The sequence below is a fragment of the Chiloscyllium plagiosum genome, chromosome 3, assembly GCF_004010195.1.
Source record: "Chiloscyllium plagiosum isolate BGI_BamShark_2017 chromosome 3, ASM401019v2, whole genome shotgun sequence".
In the NCBI taxonomy this organism is placed as follows: Eukaryota; Metazoa; Chordata; class Chondrichthyes; order Orectolobiformes; family Hemiscylliidae; genus Chiloscyllium; species Chiloscyllium plagiosum.
The window spans coordinates 51,320,169-51,339,181 of record NC_057712.1 but is presented as its reverse complement, the minus strand read 5'-3'; the positions used below and the strand labels follow the sequence as shown (position 1 = coordinate 51,339,181).

Genomic DNA, 19,013 nt, shown 5'->3' with positions numbered 1-19,013 from the left:
GCAACATGTGATCTCACCTGACCTCACATTTCCATCATTCATTACAAATGAAACAACGTCAATCAAATTGATAATTAATGCAGCTTCCAAAGAGGAAAAACTTAAATTTCCCCAGAGTGATCATATGTCCTAGCACATTATTTAGCTATATATTATCAAGGAGAATAACATCTGATAATAGTTAAGGAGAGTATGGAGTTGAAAAAAAGCATACAAGAAGGCAAAGTCATGACAGCCCGAAGACCGGAATAAATTCAGAATCCAGTAAAAGGCAATTGAAAGAAAATAAAGAACAAATGAGCAAGATATACGAAAACTGACAATAAGAGCTCCTTTAAAATATAAAAATTTAAATAAGTGAGAGGTCAAAGAGAACACAGGTTTGTTTGAAAATGAATTTGGGGAGATAGCTATAGGGAAGAAGGGAATGGCAGAGGAGTTAAGCCAATATTTTGCATCAGTCTTTATGGTGGAAGATGCTTGGAACATCCAAATCAATACTAAAGAATATAAAGGAGGACTTAAATGCTATCACTAGAGAAGTTGTATTAGAAATATGCATGGGGCTAAAGGCAGATAAGTCCCCTGACCCTGATGGCTTCCACTGTAGGATCCTGAAAGTAGCAGTTAGAGAGTTTGTGGATGCACTGATTGTAATTTTCCAAAAATCTTTGGATTCTGGAAAAGGGCTAGAGGATTAAAAAAATACAAATGTGACATCCCAACTCAAAAAGGGAGAGAATAAAAGTGGGTGACTATTAGGCAGATTGACTTAACATCTATTGTTAGAAAAATGTTGTACTTGCTTAAGAAAATAATACCAGTACATATACAAAATCATAATCTGATCAAGCATGGCTTCATGAAGGGAGTCTGACTAGTTTATTGAACGTTTGAGGAAATTGCAACCAGAGTGAATACAAAGGAGCCAGATGTGTCGCATTTGGACTTCCAGAAGGCATTAGACAAGACACGTTACAAAGGTTAAGCCACTGGAGCCCGTTGCGCTGGAGGTAATATAGTGACAGATAGAAAATTATCTAATGGGCTTGAAACAGCATTTGCGGATAAAGGATTCTTTGCCTAGTTGGCAACCTTAAACCAGTGGGGTTCCACAGAGATCACTGCTGGGAACACAACTGCTTACAATATGCATTAATGACTTAGAGGAAGGACACTAATGTACTGTAGCCAAATTTGCAGATCATACAAAAATAGTTGGAAAAGCAAGTTGCAAAAGTTAATGAGAGATAATGATTATTCATATAAATGGGTAAAAAAAATTAGTAAATGGAGTATAATGTGGGAAAATGGGATGTTGTTAATTTTGGAAGGGAGAGCAAAAGAAGTGTTATTTAAATGGATAACTGCAATACAAAGAGACCTAGGATACTTGTGCACAAAACACAGGTGCAGCAGGTAATCAGGATGCTAACAGAATGTTAACTCTTATTTCAAAGGGGGTGAAGTATAAAGAAATAGGAAAGCCGTACTGCAACTGCACAAAGTGCTGGTGAGACTACATCTGGTGTTAAGAGCAGTTTTGGTCTCATTATTTAAGGAAAGATATTTCATTGGAGGCACTTCAGATTACCACCACTATGGAGGGACCATCTTATGTGCTAAGGGGTAAACAGGTTGGGACTCTATTCACTGTATTTAGGAGAATTGGGCAATGATATAAGTGAAATTTGTGGGCGGCACGATGGCGAGCACTGCTGCCTCACAGCGCCAGAGACCCGGGTTCAATTCCCGCCTCAGGCGACTGTCTGTGTGGAGTTTGCACGTTCTCCCCGTGTCTGTGTGGGTTTCCTCCGGGTGCTCCGGTTTCCTCCCACAGTCCAAAGATATGCAGGGTCAGGTGAATTGGCCATACTAAAATTGCCCGTAGTGTTAGGTAAGGGGTAAATGTAGGGGTATGGGTGGGTTTCGCTTCGGCGGGTCGGTGTGGACTTGTTGGGCCGAAGGGCCTGTTTCCACACTGAGTAATCTAATCTAAATCTAAATATATCGAATTTTTAAGGGATTTAGAGGGTATACTTTCTGAATAACGAGGCACCAATTTAATACTCAGCTGAGGAGGAATTTCTTCTTTCAAAACATTGAATTTCTTTGGAACTACTTGTCACAAATAGCTGTGGGGGCAGAGTCCTTGTGTATTTAAGGCTAAGTTAGATAGATTCTTGATTCGTAGGGGGAAATCAAGGATCATCGGAAAAAGCAGGAAAGCGGATGTGAGAAAAGTCATTGGATCAGCCATGATCCCATTGAATAGTGAAGCAGGCTCAAAGGGCCAAAAGGCCTTCTCCTGTTTCTGTTTCCTATGGATTTACAGGGGAGCAAAAAGAAACACTGAACGCAATTTTAATTAGCCAATTGCCTGATTTAGAAAATTTTCATTTACCTTTTTCATTTGCAGTCTGTAGCTTTACGCATAAAACAAGCTTTTTTAATGCTTATAATGCTGTTGGCTTCATACCATTTACCAATCCAAATCCTCAGGTTGTTTTTGGTCATTTCATTAATGTCAATGGGAGAGACTGACCAACAGTAAGGAAAGGTAAACCCATTGACTCAGACATCAGACTATTTTTGTGATGGTTAATTGATATACCGCAGAATGGCTGATCTCTTTCTAATCTCATCTTTCGACACATCAGAATAGCTGGCTAGTCTTTTGTGCTCCTGTTGAATGCGCAAGTCATAGCTCAGTTGATAACAAATTCACCTCTACACTACAAGATCTGGGTTCAATTTTCAATTCCAGGAATGTGACGGAATACTCTCCAATAGCCTTAACCAGCTCCAACAACATGCAGGACAAAGCAGTCCACTTGATCTGTAGGCCATCTACTATCTTAAAAATGTACTCCCTCCACAGCAGGCGCAAAGAGTGACAGTGGATAAAATGACTTGCAGCAATTATCTGTGCTGTTGAAGCAAATTTTGTTGTAATAAATGAAACTAATGGTACTTCCCTGATCAACACTTAAATGGTTCAGTTACTTCAGTCAAAGAGCAGGTGCACAGTTGAATAGAGGAGAAAGTGAGGGCTGCAGATGCTGGAGATCAGAGCTGAAAATGTGTTGCTGGAAAACACAGCAGGTCAGGCAGCATCCAAGGAACAGGAGAATCGACGTTTCGGGCATAAGCCCTTCTTCAGGGCTGATTCCTGAAGAAGGGCTTATGCCCGAAACGTCAATTCTCCTGTTCCTTGGATGCTGCCTGACCTGCTGCGCTTTTCCAGCAACACATTTTCAGCACAGTTGAAGAGAGTCAAGAGTGTGGTGCTGGAAAAACACAGCAGATCAGGCAGCATCTGAGGAGCAGGAAAATCGATGTTTTAGGCAAAAGCCCTTCATCGGGAATGAGGCTGGGAGCCTTGGGGATGGAGAGATAAATGGGAGGTGGATGGGGCTGGAGGAAAGTAACTGAGAGTGCAATATGTGGATGGAGGTGAGGGTGAAGGTGGTAGGTCAGAGGGGAGGGTGGAGCTGAGAGGTGGGAAGGAAGATGGACAGATGGGACAGGGCTGAGCTGGAAGGTTGGAACTGGGGTAAGGTGTGGAGGGGCGAAATGAGGAAACAAGTGAAATCCACATTGATGCCCTGGGGTTGAAGGGTCCTGAGGCGGAAGATGAGGCGTTCTTCTTCCAGGTGTCGGTGGTAAGGGATTGGCAATGGAGGTGGCCCAGGACCTGCGTGTCCTCGGCAGAGTAGTAGGGGGAGTTGACGTATTCAGCCACGAGACGGTGGGGTTGATTGCTCCGGGTGTCCCAGTGATGTCCTCTGAAGCGCCCTGTCTCCTCCGTGTAGAGGAGACTGCATCGGGAGCAATGGATACAATAAGTGACGTGTGGAAGTGCTAACATAGCCAACAAAGAGACAGGCATGCTAGGGCCCATCCGGGTGCCCATGGCTACCCCTTTCGTCTGGAGGAAGTGGGAGGATTCGAAGGAGAAATTGTTGAGGGAGAGGACCAGTTCAGCCAAACGAATAGGTGTCAATGGAAGGGTACTGATGGGGACATCTGGAGAAGAAGAAACAGAGGGCTTGGAGGCCCTGGAAATGGTGGATGGAGGTGTATAGAGACTGGATGGAGGTGTATAGAGACTGGATGCCCCTGGTGAAGATGAGGCCTTGGAGGCCAGGGAAACGGAAGTCTTGGAGGTGGAGGGGGGCATGGGTGATGTCCCGAACGTCGGTGGGAAGTTCCTGGACCAGGTGAGATAGGACTGTATCGAGATAGGTGGAGATGAATTTGGTGGGGCAGGAGCAGGTGGAGACAATGGGTCGGCCAAGGTAGGCAGGCTTGTGGATCTTGATAGGAGGTAGAACTGGGCAGTGTGGGTTCCCAAACTATGAGGTTGGAAGTTGTGGGTGGGAGATCTTCTGAGGTGATGAGGTTGTGTACGGTCTGGGAGATAATGGTTTGGAGATGGAAGGTGAGGTCATGGCCGAGGGGGCGGTAGGAGGTTGTGTAGGAAGTTGACCAGTAAAAGAAAACATACAAAATACCTTTTTCACTATCCTATCTACCTGTGACTCCACTTTCAAGGAGCTATGAACCTGCACTCCTCAGGTGTTCAGCAACACTCCCTAGGACCTTACCATTAAGTATACAAGTCCTGCTAAGATTTGTTTTCCCAAAATGCAGCACCTTGCATTTATCTAAATTAAACTCCATCTGCCACTCCTCAGCCCATTGGTCCATCTGATCAAGATCCCGTTGTAATTTGATGTAACTTTATTCGCTGTCCACTACGCCTCCAATTCTGGTGTCATCTCCAAACTTACTAACTATCCTCTTATGGTCACATCCAAATCATTTATATAAATGACAAAAAAAAAAGGTTATTTGTGCTTGCTTCATGAAAATGACATGATGTTGTCTGCCCTACCGCTGAAAAGCATTAAAAATCATCAGAGAGTGCTAGAGAAACTCAGCAGGTCTGGCAACATTTGTGGAGAGAAAAAGTATTAATGTTTGGAGTCCAGTGACCCCTTTTCAGGCAACCAATTCTGAAGAAAGGCCACTGGATTCAAAACATGAACAATTTCTTTCTTCACAGATGCTACCAGACCTGTTGAGTTTCTTCAGTAACTGTTCATTCCAGATTTCCAGAATCTACAGTTCTTTATTTTATTGAAAAATCAAGTTAGTTCATGTAAGCAAAGGCTGTACATGGGAACCTCGATTATCCAAAGGACACGGGAGTATTTTGTTCGATTAATCGAATGCAGGATAATATCGTTTAGCTAAGCATCAGAACCTTGCAATCTTGCCGGATAATCTGACATTCGGATAATCTGACATTCGGATAATCGAATGCTGGATGATCGAGGTTCCCCTGTAAACTAAATTCAAGCCAAGTCTTGCCATTCAAACAAGCTCACATATGTTAATTAATGCCAATCACTTTCTTTGACACTAAAAAATTAGTGTTAAGTCTGTTTTTCAGGCTTTTAAAAACAAACTAATTAATCATTATTTGTTTCCGCATTTAATTTTGACACACAAATTAGTTCTACGTCCTCCAGTTCGAGTCTGAACCTTTCAATCTCATTGGTTGGGCAGAAGTTCAGTTTCCAGATGGGTTCTTTCTCTCATTGTGCCTTCATCGGTTCACACTTCCAGCAACTTTGCAAGCAAAAATATTTTAAGCAGAAGGATGCAGTAAGAAACTTAAATGGCCAATGACATTGGATGCTTGCTACTCTAAAATCTGGCACAGTATCTGTGTGTCTTGGTGTCAAATTTTGTTTCATAAAATCACTATTTTCGATACGATTGCCAAGTTAACGAAAGGGTCATCTAACTGGACTCATGTCAGTACAGCCACCGACAGTCCTAGACAGTAATAATTTGATTAGGCTTTAGGAAGCAGGAACCAGATTAGTGTATATATTCAGTGAATCAAGCCACTTGTTACGACCTATTATCACCTCAGCAGAGGTCAATATCAACAATCTGACATGGAGTTGTTCAGTAATGCAGAGCCATAAAGGACAGCATGACAATTTGATGTAACACACAACTGCAAATGTTCATACTCAAAGCTAATTCAATGCCATACAACAGTTAAAATCACAATACTGTCCATCTGTACTGTTAAGAAAATGAGTGTCATCTGACTTCCCAAAACTAATGATTTTTACATTATGATTGTGATGCATCACACAAAGGTAGCATAACTTTAGCTGCTTCAAATGTGGTAAATGACACAACATATGTACTTAAGAGCCATTCGAAAAAGAATAAATTGAACTCACCATTTTCACTTTTTCTAAAGCAATAGGTTTCTCTTCATCTTTTCCCCTCTTTTTTACATCTTTCCGTTTGTCCTTCTCTCTCTGCAATTATACGTTAGACTTTAATAGCCCACTAATCAAAAATAGAGCCATAGAGTATCACATTTTAACTACATCAAAATACATTTTAAAGCATAACAAAGCAAGGAATGAATTTCCAATCCGATGCTATTTTTTCTTTTTGTAATTCTCACATCTTAAATGGAGTGAAAGATTTTAATCTTCAGTATAAAATTATTCCACCAGTTTATTCCTATTTATGTCTGATGGAATGCTAGCATGGAAGTATGAATTAATAACTCAGTACTTTTGAAGGGAGACCAAAGCTTTCAAATACTCTTATAGAACAGTACATAGTGTTTAACAATTAGTAATTCTCGACTATCCCACTTAATCTAATGTGGGCTCAGAGCAATAGGGTATGGAGAGAGTGAGCTTACCATGAATCTAAATTTATTAAGCATTAAAAATATTGGCATGGAATTTCTATTAAGCTTGGCTGACTTTTAAGTTTGCCCAAAACCAATGCAGTGTCAGACTGAGGCAATGGAAGGGCTTTTCCAGGACTGCTAAGAGTCAGTGGACTAATCCATATTGAAAAACTTAACGGACAATCTAAACAAATATGCTATTACAGACTTAGTTAGTAAGTATGTAGAATTCTTCATGCTGAAAAAGTTAATCCGAATGTTCCCCAACCATGGTGAATTGGCCATGCTAAATTGCCCGTAATGTTAGGTAAGGGGTAAATGTAGGGGTATGGGTGGGTTGCGCTTCGGCGGGTCGGTGTGGACTTGTTGGGCCGAAGGGCCTGTTTCCACACTGTAATGTAATCTAATCTAATCTAATCTAAAAAAAAACCGTAGATGAAGCAGGAGATCCATTCCCTACTGAGGAGTACAAGTCAGGCAATCCTAACCTATACAGGAAAGCCAGGTACAATTTACATAAGCCCAAAGACGCCAAGAGGCAATACCAAACTAAGCTCGAGACCCAGACTAACTACACAGACACTCGCAAGGCTTACGTGACATAATGGGCTACAAAACGAGGTCGAACATAATCGCAGGCAGCAGTACATCACTACATGACAAACTCAAGGCGTTCTATGCTTGCTTTGAACAGAAGTCAGTGAAACAACGTCACCTATCCCAACAGCCTCAGATCCACCTGTACCCACAATCACCACGGCAGATGTTAGATCAGCTTTGCATGGGAATCCACGGAAAGCAACTGGCCCAGATGGAGTCTGTGGCTGCGCACAGAGATCCAATGGGGACAAGCTGGCGTGATTATTCGTAGACATCTTTTATGTCTCCTTAATACAATCCAAAGTCCCCAAGCTGCTTCAATAAGACCACCATCATTTCGGTGTCAAAGAAAAATCATGCTGTGTACCTCAATGACTACTACCCACTGATTCTGACCTCCATAATTATGAAGTGTTTCGCGTGGGTGGCATGGCTCACATCAACTTCCCCCAACCAAATTGCTTTGATCGTTTACAAATACACTTACCAGCACAGGTCCATAGGAGATGCTATCTCCCTAGCCTTACTCTCATTTCTGGAACATCTGCATAACAAGGATACCTAAGTCAAGCTCCTACTTATTGACTACAGTTAGGTCGTCAACACAATTCCAAACAAACGTATCTCTAAACTCCAAGACCTAGGTCTCGGCTCCCTGCTCAGTAACTGGATTCTCAACTTCCTGACTCATAGTAGAGTGGAGGGCACGCCTCTGTCTGTATCAATGGCTCTCGAGATGGAGGAGATGGTCAAAAGCATCATGCTCCTGGGAGTACTGATCACCAACAATTTTCCCTGGTCCACCCACATTGATGCAATAATCAAGAAAGCACATCGACATCTCTACTTCCTCAGGATGTTAGGTAAATTCAACATGTCCACAAATACTCTTACCAATTTTTAGAGATGCACCATAGAAAGCATCCTTTCTGGATGCATCACAGCATAGTATGGCAACTGCTCTTCCCAAGACTACAAGAAACTATAGAGAGCCTGGTCCTCTTATTCATTGACTCCATCTTTTTTCCCCATAATCAAATACCCCTCCCACTCTGCTTATACTCCCTCTTCCATGTGGCAAATGATATGAAAGTTTGAATACATGCACAAACAGATTTAAGAATAGTTTCTTCCCTGCTATTATCTGACTTTTGAATGGACCTCTCAAATGTTAATTCTGATCTCTCTTTCTCTGCCTCTTGTACCATCGCTGCAACTATAACACTATCCTGTACACTGTTCTGCTGCCTTGATGCATTTTGTATGGCATCGATCTGCTGTACATCACTTTTCACTGTATCTCAGCCCACGTGACAACGATAAACCAAACAATCACAGAACTTCACAAGTTACATTTAGCATGTCAAAAACTTTGCTTAAAAAAAAAAGCACTGGAAACCAGTACAATCCACAAAACTGGTCAAATTAACCACCATACAAATCTGCAAACTTTTCAGGAGGATCTAAAAATTTAAAGACACAAACAGACAACATCTTGAAAAAAATCTAGAATGATGAAAACAAAAGGCTAAGCTTTACAATTGAAATAAAACATTCTGGGATTTTGGTTGGGGGTAAGGCTGACAGAAAAATAATCAGAAGACGCTTCTCTAACCTTGATTTTAACAGTAGTAGACTGCATCTACAGAAACCCTCAGGAGATCGAACTCAAGAGGATTTGATTGGTAAAATGAGCTGCCTTACCCTTACCTTGTCAACATTGTGGCAATAAAAAGAACAATTTTGAGTTTCTCTGAAGCCCTGTTGACCAAATGTTTTCAGTTGACCATGTCAAATGACAGATCAACACAATTATCATTGATGAATAATCATTTGGAAAAGTCACGGTCATCGAATCTCAACAGTCTAAACTAAGCAAGCATGGTTTCCACCAAACAGCTTCTCGCCAGAAAGCTTTTGTCTCCTATTAAAAGTTTATCTGCTTTCCTACCACCACATCATGTAAGTTTTTTTTTCCCACCATAATTGATTGGGAGATCATATGCAGCAGAGCGAAATACACCACATTCAGTGTCCATCAACTTGATAGTTTTAGAACATAATACCTCTAGTTTGCTCTTCTCAGCAGTATTTGATAAAGAGGGAGATGATGGCAAGGGTGCAGCATCAGAGGATGTTATCTGTACAGAACAGATTAAAGGAACAAGCAGACACATGTGAAACAGAACAGGAAACAGAAAACAAGCATTAGCATGAATTAGAGAACATAAAAAGCCCTAAAAGTTCAAATGTCACAAGATATATACTGTAGCAAATGAAAAATAGTGATAAGGAATTTTTTTCCCCCCCAGCGTTATCATTTGAGAAATTGCATAACTTCAATTCAGAAATACAATTTTATGGACCAGTGCAATCTCAACTCTTAAAATTATAAAATTCTAATCCTGTCCACAGTCCAGAAGACTGCATAATTACCCACCTCTGACGCTGCCAATACAACAAAATTATATCTTGTACACAAACAACATAGAGAATAATTGCACATTAAACTCTTTTATATAGAAAGAAATGGTGTATGATTTTTATTACTACTAGAATGGTGGGCAACACACATCCATATAAAGTTACTTTACTTCCTTCCTTAAGGGTTTTTTAAACTCAATCAAACCTTTTCATACTTCACATCAGATACTAAAATCGAATAGGGAAATCTCGAATAGGGAGCTTTAGGCTACGAAGCAATAAAGCATACCATGTTATGATTATTGCCTATAAGGAAAACGATTCAAAACAAATAGCTGTTAGTGCACAATCCGTTGCACATCACCTATTGTTTAGTTGATAAATTCAGCACAAGCCTCAATTTTAAAAAGTGAATACTGTCAATGAGTTTTCTTTATAGTTATTTCACGGCACCTTAGACACTATTCTATTTGCAGATGTCAGTAATAGAAATGAGCTAACAACCAAAAATGCCTTCGAGACCTTTCACTTTGAAATTTCAAATCTAAGACAATATTCAGTAAATTGTACGGTTGCCAGAAACCAGAATATCTAATTGCCACTGAAAGAAAAACAAACTAAATTCTTGATGAGCATAGGGTAGAAGGTTATCAGGAGTAAGCAAAAATGTGGATTTGGTGTTACAACTAGTACAGCCATAATCTAATTAAACAACGGTGCAGACCAGAGGGGCTGAAAGGCCTATACCTTACAATTATATAACACTGTTTATGACCACCCAGCCATCTAAACGTACATTACAGTCAGTTAAATAGCTTTGAACTATAGTCATAATGGTCATGCAGGAGTTTCCCCATATTACAATACTAAACTAGAAAATCAACTGCTTGAGGTGAAAAGAATTGATGCACCTAGCTTTATCATCATCTTGCTAACATTTCCTGTTTGCTAAAATCCTGAAGGAGTTATTTGAAGCTGAGAAAGCTTATGCTCAGTTATAAGATTCAATGAAGATGCTATCATGTTCTCAAAAGTGGAGGCTGAAGCATCTGTTAAGCAAATCCCACAGACAGGATAGAAGGGAATTTTAAGTACTGGAAATGAGTGATGAGATTAATAAGATTTATTTTACCATGCATTTTGAAATCTTTAAATTTGTTAAACATAAATATTTTGGTTTACTATTTCATCTTCATTTATTTTGCACAATATACTTCTGTTTTATTGCAAAACCTGAACATGTAACATTGCATGTTTATGCTTTAGTGAAAAAAACACCTAATTAAAACTAAGAAATATGATTCATCAAGCCAGGCTTCTATTTCAGTCTGGGATTGAACTTATCCAGTAATAATACCAACTGGTACTATAACTGCTTCAAATATTTCATATCAAATTGCCGATTTATGTATTGGATTTATAAAAGGACTCAAACTTTGATAGACTTGAAATGAAAATTTCTCTTCGGCCATTACAATGCGATTAGGTATTTCTGGTAGCTCTATTGAGTAGGAGACTACATACCAACAATTCAGAGACAGGGAGATTTACATAACATACAATTTAGGAGCGAGGAGTAGGTTAGTCAGCTCTTGAAACCTACTCCACCATTCAGTATAGCTGCAGCTGATCTTTGCTCCACTTTTGGAGTGTCCCTCATGATCCTCAACTCCCTAGTCCATCAAAATCTACTCAAAATGGCCTTGAATAAATTCAATTATTCTGCTTATCTGCTTTATGATTAGAATTCCACAGCCTAACGATCTTCAAAATATTGCCATCACATGAGCTGCTATCACAAATAACCCATGGTCACTTAGTTTCCCCTTCAGCACACGTTTCTCTCAGGCTGACATTTAAACATTCCTTTGACTGACCAATTAACTGTTTTCCCACCCCCCCACAACCCCTCCCCGCCCTGGTTCCACCACCACCTATCATTACTTTGATTCCCCCCGTGCAACCTAACCAATAATTTGTACAAATACATGAGAAACATCAGTTGAAATTAAATAAATCAGATAATTTTAGTTTTTATCAGAATTAATGTCAGAACTGAATTTAACTGAACTGAAATAGTGGGAGATTATAACAAACTAGTTGGCATCCTCACTTGCCTAATTGGCTTTAATTAGGACCATCTGAATCTTGCTGAAGATAAATGCCTTCAAAGTTTGGGTGAAGATTTGTAGCTCGGATGCTCGTTGTTGTGGTTCTGTTCGCCGAGCTGGAATTTTTTGTTGCAAACGTTTCGCCCCCTGTCTAGGTGACATCCTCAGTGCTTGGGAGCCTCCTGTGAAGCGCTTCTGTGGTGTTTCCTCCGGCATTTATAGTGGCCTGTCCCTGCTGCTTCCGGTTGTCAGTTTTAGCTGTCCACTGTAGTGGCCGGTATATTGGGTCCAGGTCGATGTGTTTGTTGATGGAGTTTGTGGATGAGTGCCATGCTTCTAGGAATTCCCTGGCTGTTCTTTGTTTGGCTTGCAGACGACAAGCAACATGAATTCGACTGGGACACTACCATTATAGGGCAACAAAAATTTCCAGCTCAGCGAACAGAACCACAACAATAAATGCCTTGCTAACTGGCTGAACTCTATATAACTGGAATGACTGGCATTTACATAGAATCCAGATAGCGTGGAAGCAGGTCATTTGGCACATCAAGTCCACACTAACCCTCCAAAGAGCATCACACCTAAATAAACCTCTTTCTACCCTATCCTTGTAATTCCATTGGCCAATCCAGCTAACCTGCACATTTGGATTGAGAGGTGAAACCCACATAGACGTGGGGAGAATGTGCAAACTCCATACTGAGGATCACCTGAGGCTGGAATCAAACCTGTGTCCTTGGTGGTGAGAGGTAGCAGTTTTAAACACTGAGTCACGGTGCCACCCCAATGAGAAATTAGCTGTGGTCCTGCTTGGTCAGCTAATTTCAACTGTATCTGTTTAGATCTACTGGAAGTAGCTGCCTGCAACTTCCTCCAGCAGAAGGCAATTGTTGTAAACAGACACATCAAATGATTCTTTGAACTAGAAACCCATATCCGTTTAACCCAGACCAAAGAAGAGTTGTATTTATGGTTTTACTAGCCAAAATTCTCTTTACGTGCCGTATAAAATGCTGTTTCTTTCCTTACCTAAAGTCTGCTTCTTGACAGTAGCGTGCCATTTTCCTACTAATTTCTTTATTCTATTATAACAGTGAAAATGAACAAACAACATTCATAACGGACTTGTGGTGATGAACACAAAGCAAAAAGTTTAGATCGCTTGCCGTCCTTTAATAATACTTAAACTACAGATTCCACATTCATGAAAACCTAATTTATTATCTTAGTGACCTCAAGTTTTTCAGTTAAACTATTCTTCATTTATTGAAATGTTTATAAAACTCTTCTTTGTAGCCCCCTGCTTTCTGCCTTCTGTATCTTTTTCCTTGCTGTAGTGGCCTAATTACCCCCTTATACCCTTGCAATCTCTTCTATTTCACCCATCCCTTCACATGCCTTGTCTCTCCCTCTTAACACTCTTTCAAGCTTCAACCTCACTGACTTCCTTCCAACACCCCCACCATAATTCCTCCTGGGCAAACAACTGCCTCAGCAAAAAAGATAGCAGCTCCTTGTTACTCACTGGGTAGAAAGTCAATTGCTACCACTCCCCATGTCTCAGCCTTGGTAATAAGATTTCTTGGCTGCACCTTGGACCCTCCAATCCCTCACTGTCAGCACCTACTTATTCCCAACATCGGCTGCTCCTTTCTATGGTTACTTCTATACCATATCTTTTGCTGATATGTTCACTAACATCAAGAAGTGATTGGAAGGAGTTCCTCACCACTTATTTTCATTGAATTTCTGTCTGACTGGTCACCCACGGTTGTATTTTCTCAGACGGTTTGGAGTAGATCCATTAGTCAATGATTTCTCCTAAATTATGGATTATAAGACTTGAGACTGAATTAATTACCCCATCTTGCTTCTTGAAGTGATCAGGAGAAAGTGAGGACTGCAGATGCTGGAGATCAGAGCTGAAAAATGTGTTGCTGGAAAAGCACAGTAGGTCAGGCAGCATCCAAGGAGCAGAATCGACGTTTCGGGCATAAGCCCTTCTTCAGGAATGAGGAAGGTGTGCCAAGGTCCTTTTATCTTAGCCTGCTTGGCACACCTTCCTCATTCCTGAAGAAGGGCTTATGCCCGAAACATCGATTCTCCTGCTCCTTGGATGCTGCTTGACCTGCTGTGCTCTTCTTGAAGTGATCAGTAGAATTAGATACACTAATTCAAAGACAAAGGCAATTAATAAAATTCAGGATTTCAAAGTACGGCCAGAGTTTCAGCTATGCTTTCTCAGACAATTTTCAATAGTTTAGTGTACATGCAGTCAGTCCTAGTATCATATCAATCTTATGTTTTTTTTTCCATAAGTTCACCAAAATAGCCATTCCAATAGACTTACTATTGAATTCCTATGCAAAGAATCTGGCATTAGAATACCTCTTGTCCCTGAACTCTCATTCCCTCACTTTGTCTACTTTCCTATTACGTCGCTTCTATAAAACTTCTGATCACAATTTTTCTTGCATTCTTTCTAATTTTTCAATTTGCAATTTTAAGAAGTTTAATAACTTCTCCAAAGACCAGTTTTATATACTTTACCCAGATTCAGTTATCCTCTATTTTATAACTGCATTTTATAACATTGCTGATATATAAACTTGTTTACAATAGTGGTCAATTAACTTAAGCCAGATTGGATAGGGTTAAGGTTAAGTCAATTAAACAAAATGGAATCTGTATTGTTAACTTTGATCAAAGTAGTCATTTCTTAATTTCATTGTGATCATTCTCCAGTTATTTGTTTACACTTGTTCATATCCATTTCACAGAACTGAAATAGTCAATGCTGATATACTTGATTATCAGAAAAATCAATAACTCTAGATGTATTTTGTAAAATATAGCTTATTCATTAGTTCAAATGCACCTACTGTCATGCCTTTCGCATCACTCTTAATTGTGTATAATTTTCTATGACTTATTGTTTGTGGTCTTGACAGTAGCTTGCCATTTTCCTACTAATTTCTTTATTCTATTGTAACAGTGAAAATGGATGAACATTCATAACGGACTAAAAGCAATTTTAAAATGAAATGATTCAAATTGGCTGTTATGATCTCGTGGGAAGAAAGTGAGGTCTGCAGATGCTGGAGATCAGAGCTGAAAATGTGTTGCTGGGTTTTTTTTTATTGGTTGGGGTTGCAACGGAGGGAGTGGAGGGCTGCGCGTTCCGAGGGTGAGAGGTTGGAGTGGGTGAGAGAGGTGGGTGAGAGGGGTGGGGGACCTGCTGCGCTTTTCCAGCAACACATTTTCAGCTCTGTTATGATCTCGTGGCCAAGTTCAGCCAACCGAATGAAACCACCCACAAAGATCAGTTTAAGTTAAAACAGGGCATCAAAGCTCATATTTGACCTCCAAGTTGGTTCATATCTTTTCTACAAGTTACATAGCGAGATGTATTCAACTGCCAAGTATTCAACTTGGAAACATGTGCAGACCCAATACGTATATGGATTATTGTCAACAGCTACTTCTAGGTAAAACACTACTTGCCCATCTCTTGATCAACCTCAAAAGTGCCCATTTACAGACTCATCTGAAATAAATATTCACTGAGAACTGAGGTCTGCAATCTTTGCTACTGCTGAAGAAACAAACAATGAACAATCAAGACTAAGATCATTGTCACAACACAAGTCTAAGAAATTTAACTTGCAATTGCCTATGTTTCTGTCTACCCCTTTTTAGCTTATTAGCTGCATTTTTCCATTCAATATTGCTTTATCATGATGGCAGGAAATAAAATTCCTCTCAATCACTCAGGAAAACAGTGTTAATAAGATGCTGCTCCATTTTGATCTATTTAATGAAGTTGAATTCAAGTATGATATCTGCATGCAAAAGCATTCTCCCATACGAATCCCTTTTTTCATACACCAACTCTGGAGCCCAATCCTATTTTTTCTGACAATGACATGACCAATAATAAAAGTATTTAGAAAAAGAAAATCTAAGCATTGAGACGATCAGAAATAAAAGCATTGTTGGAGCAAGAGAAGTTAAATTGAGGTGCAAAGTCACAATGTCACAAATTGGTTCCAAAAAAACTCCTTTACAGATTTTGTAAGCTGTTAACATTTTGGAAATTCAAAACTATTTACATTTAGAAAGAGTATCACTATGCTTTACTTTCTTGATGGAAGGTGGGTCAAGAATGTGAACTCTATTTGATGGATTTGTGTCCAGTCTTCACCTTCCTATATTCATTTTCAACTTAGCATTCTCTGCCTTTTCAGCCACAAAATGCATCTTCCTTCTCCAATTTCAGCACTCCATAATGGAATCATACCCTGAATCACTGAGCAATCTTGCCCAACAGTCCCTCCTCAACCAATAGCACCTTTCCACACAAGCTCAGGAGATACAACACCGGCTGTTTGGCCTCCTACATTCACACCATCCAAGACTCTAAATCTACTTTACAGATGAACGGTGACTTCCTTGTTTTATTAAAAAAAAAGCACTGTTTGGAGCTGCTCACAATGTATGTGCATTGAACTAGGGAAACAAAAAGATTTGCTGACCATTTTGTGGAACTGCGATTTTGGAGAAGATTTGTGGCTCAAGTTGTGGATTAGGTTGTAAGCTTGCTTGCTGAACTGGTAAATTTCTCAGATATTTCGTCACCATGCTAGATAACATCATCACTGAGGTGCCAATGAAGTGCTGGTGTTCTGTCCTGCTTGCTATTTGTGTGCCTTGGTCTGTTGTGGTGGGTGATATCACTTCTGGTTCTGTTTCTGAGAGATTGGTAAATGGGGTCCAAATGGGTGTTTGTTAATGGAGTTCTGGTTTGAATGCCAGGCCTCTAGGAATTCCAGTGTGTATCTTTGTTTAGCCTGTCCCAGGATGGATGTATTGTCCCAGTCGAACTAGTGTCTCTTTGTCTGTGTGAATGGATATTAGTGATAGTTGGTCATGTATTTTGGTAGCTAGTTGGTGCTCATTTATCCTGGTGGCAAGTTTTCTGCCCGCCTGTCCAATGTAGTGTTTGTTGCAGTCCTTGCATGGTATTTTGTGTATGATGTTGACAACCCCAAAGAGAGGGAGACAGACCGGGAGACAGACCGGGAGACAGACCGGGAGACAGACCGGGAGACAGACCGGGAGACTTTGTGGGGTGAATTTGTACTAGTAGAGTTACATTGTACTTTGCTCAAAAACTGCATGAATTCATGTAAAACTCTGATCTCACTTTTTAGATTAGAATCAATCTAAACATCATGGCATAGACAGAGAACACGGGGCTAACATCTTCAACATATTGTCTAGCTAACATCCATTGTTACAGCGAAGCTGAGAATGCAACTTTTAAAAAAAAAAGTTTTGTGATTTACACATGAAAGAAGTGAAACTATCATGGTATTCCAACAGATGAAAGACTCAACAGACAATCAAGGTATTTTTCAATGCATAATTTCAGTTACATCACACTAAGTTTTTGCCATAAATTCTGTGCCTTAGATTTGTGCCCTCACAATCACCTGAAGAAGGAGCGGCGCTCCGAAAGCTAGTGTGCTTCCAATTAAACATGTTGGACTATAACCTGGTGTTGTGTGATTTTTGACTTTATACAGTTTTCTAGCTGTGGAGTCGGGTCCATCGTCACCTGTGAGTAGTGTGTTTGCTTTCTCAATGTATGGTGTTCTGTTCATAAAGACAGTCTTGTGCCCTTTTTCTGCCGGTAGGATTACGATATTTCTGTATTTTCTAAGTCCTTCCAGGGCTTTCCTTTCCAGTGTGTTGAGGGTGCTCCCTTCTTTCCTTCTGCTTAGTGCTGATGCTACCGTCTGTCTGATGGCCTGCTGGATTTCTTCTGTAAGTCCTAAATTCCTACACAAGTGTCTCAGGAAACAGGTATTACCATGATTTTGATAGTCCAACTAACTCTGACTCCTGTTCTTAGTTTCCTAAGGTGCGTCAATAAAGCTCAAGGAAAAGCAGCATATCTTTTCCAAAAAGAGCATTTTACAGTTTTCATAACTCAGCACTAGTATTACACATTTGAATAATTGGATCATGCAACTGCTCCTGGGTTTGCAGGCTTAGTTAACAATAGATTTTTAAAAAACAATTATAGGCATTCTAATTCAATAAAAGATTGTTGTCCCATTTTGTTTTATGACATTCAAAAAAAAAATCCAAAAAAGCCAAGCAACAAAAATTGACTTTTGTTTTTCAAGCAGACCATTTGTATAAACAAGCTTTTTAAGGGTCGAAAATGAATGGCTGAGGTTTTATTTACTCTTAATTCAGAAATTTAAAATATGTTCCAGAAGATTTTCTTAAACATTGCAAAGCTTTTTTTTGAAAAGCCGAACAGTTGTTTCAAACGAGGAGTTGTGTTTTCGTTCCAGAGAGCACTATACCTGGTTAGGTCTGGAGAAGATTTATTTTCTTCCAAGAATTTATTGAAGAGGATTAGTTTTTATTTAGTCAGTCAGTCAGCTAAGTGATGGATTTTATTTAAGTTTTGTACATTTGATATATTTTTTTCCCATTTTAACATTATTTTCACTCAGCACTAGTATTACACATTTGTGAGTATTCACTCAGGAACAGGACATTGTTGCCGATGTGAATACTCAGTCACAATTAAGTAGAATGAATGGCTTTGAGGTATGTAGGGAAGAGGTGTTGGATATTCTGGAAAGGGTGAAAATAGATAAGTCCCCTGGGCCTGATGGCATTTATCCTAGGATTCTCTGGGAAGCAAGGGAGGAGATTTCAGAGCCATTGGCCTTGATTTTTATGTCCTCGTTGTCTACAGGAATAGTGCCAGAAGACTGGAGGATAGCAAATGTGGTTCCCTTGTTCAAGAAGGGGACTAGGGATAACCCTAGTAACTATTGGCTGGTGAGTCTCACTTCTGTTGTGGGCAAAATCTTAGAGAGAATTGTAAGGGATAGGATTTATGAACATCTGGATAGGAATAATGTGATCAAGGATAGTCAGCATAGTTTTGTGAAGGGCAGGTCGTGCCTCAAAAACCTTATTGAATTCTTTGAGAAGGAGGTGGATCAGGGTAAAGTGGTAGATGTGGTGTATATGGATTTTAGTAAGGCATTTGATAAGGTCCCCCACGGTAGGCTACTTCAAAAAATATGGAGGTATGGCATTGA

At 39.9% G+C, this 19,013-nt stretch overlaps 1 protein-coding gene across 4 annotated transcripts in view; it reads right to left on the bottom strand.

Annotated features, from left to right (window-relative positions):
- smap1 (small ArfGAP 1) overlaps positions 1-19,013 on the bottom strand; it is a 248,777-nt gene that overhangs the window by 138,705 nt on the left and 91,059 nt on the right. For 2 of the 4 annotated variants that reach the window (XM_043681802.1, XM_043681817.1), the window contains exons 5-6: positions 9,409-9,483; positions 6,273-6,353 (exon numbers count right to left, since the gene is read on the bottom strand). The exons of 1 other annotated variant lie outside the window; for it this stretch is intronic. In XM_043681802.1, coding sequence (XP_043537737.1) covers positions 6,273-6,353; positions 9,409-9,483 — 156 coding nt within the window. The remainder of the gene's footprint in view (positions 1-6,272; positions 6,354-9,408; positions 9,484-19,013) is intronic. One more of the 4 variants, XM_043681807.1, reaches the window with a different exon arrangement.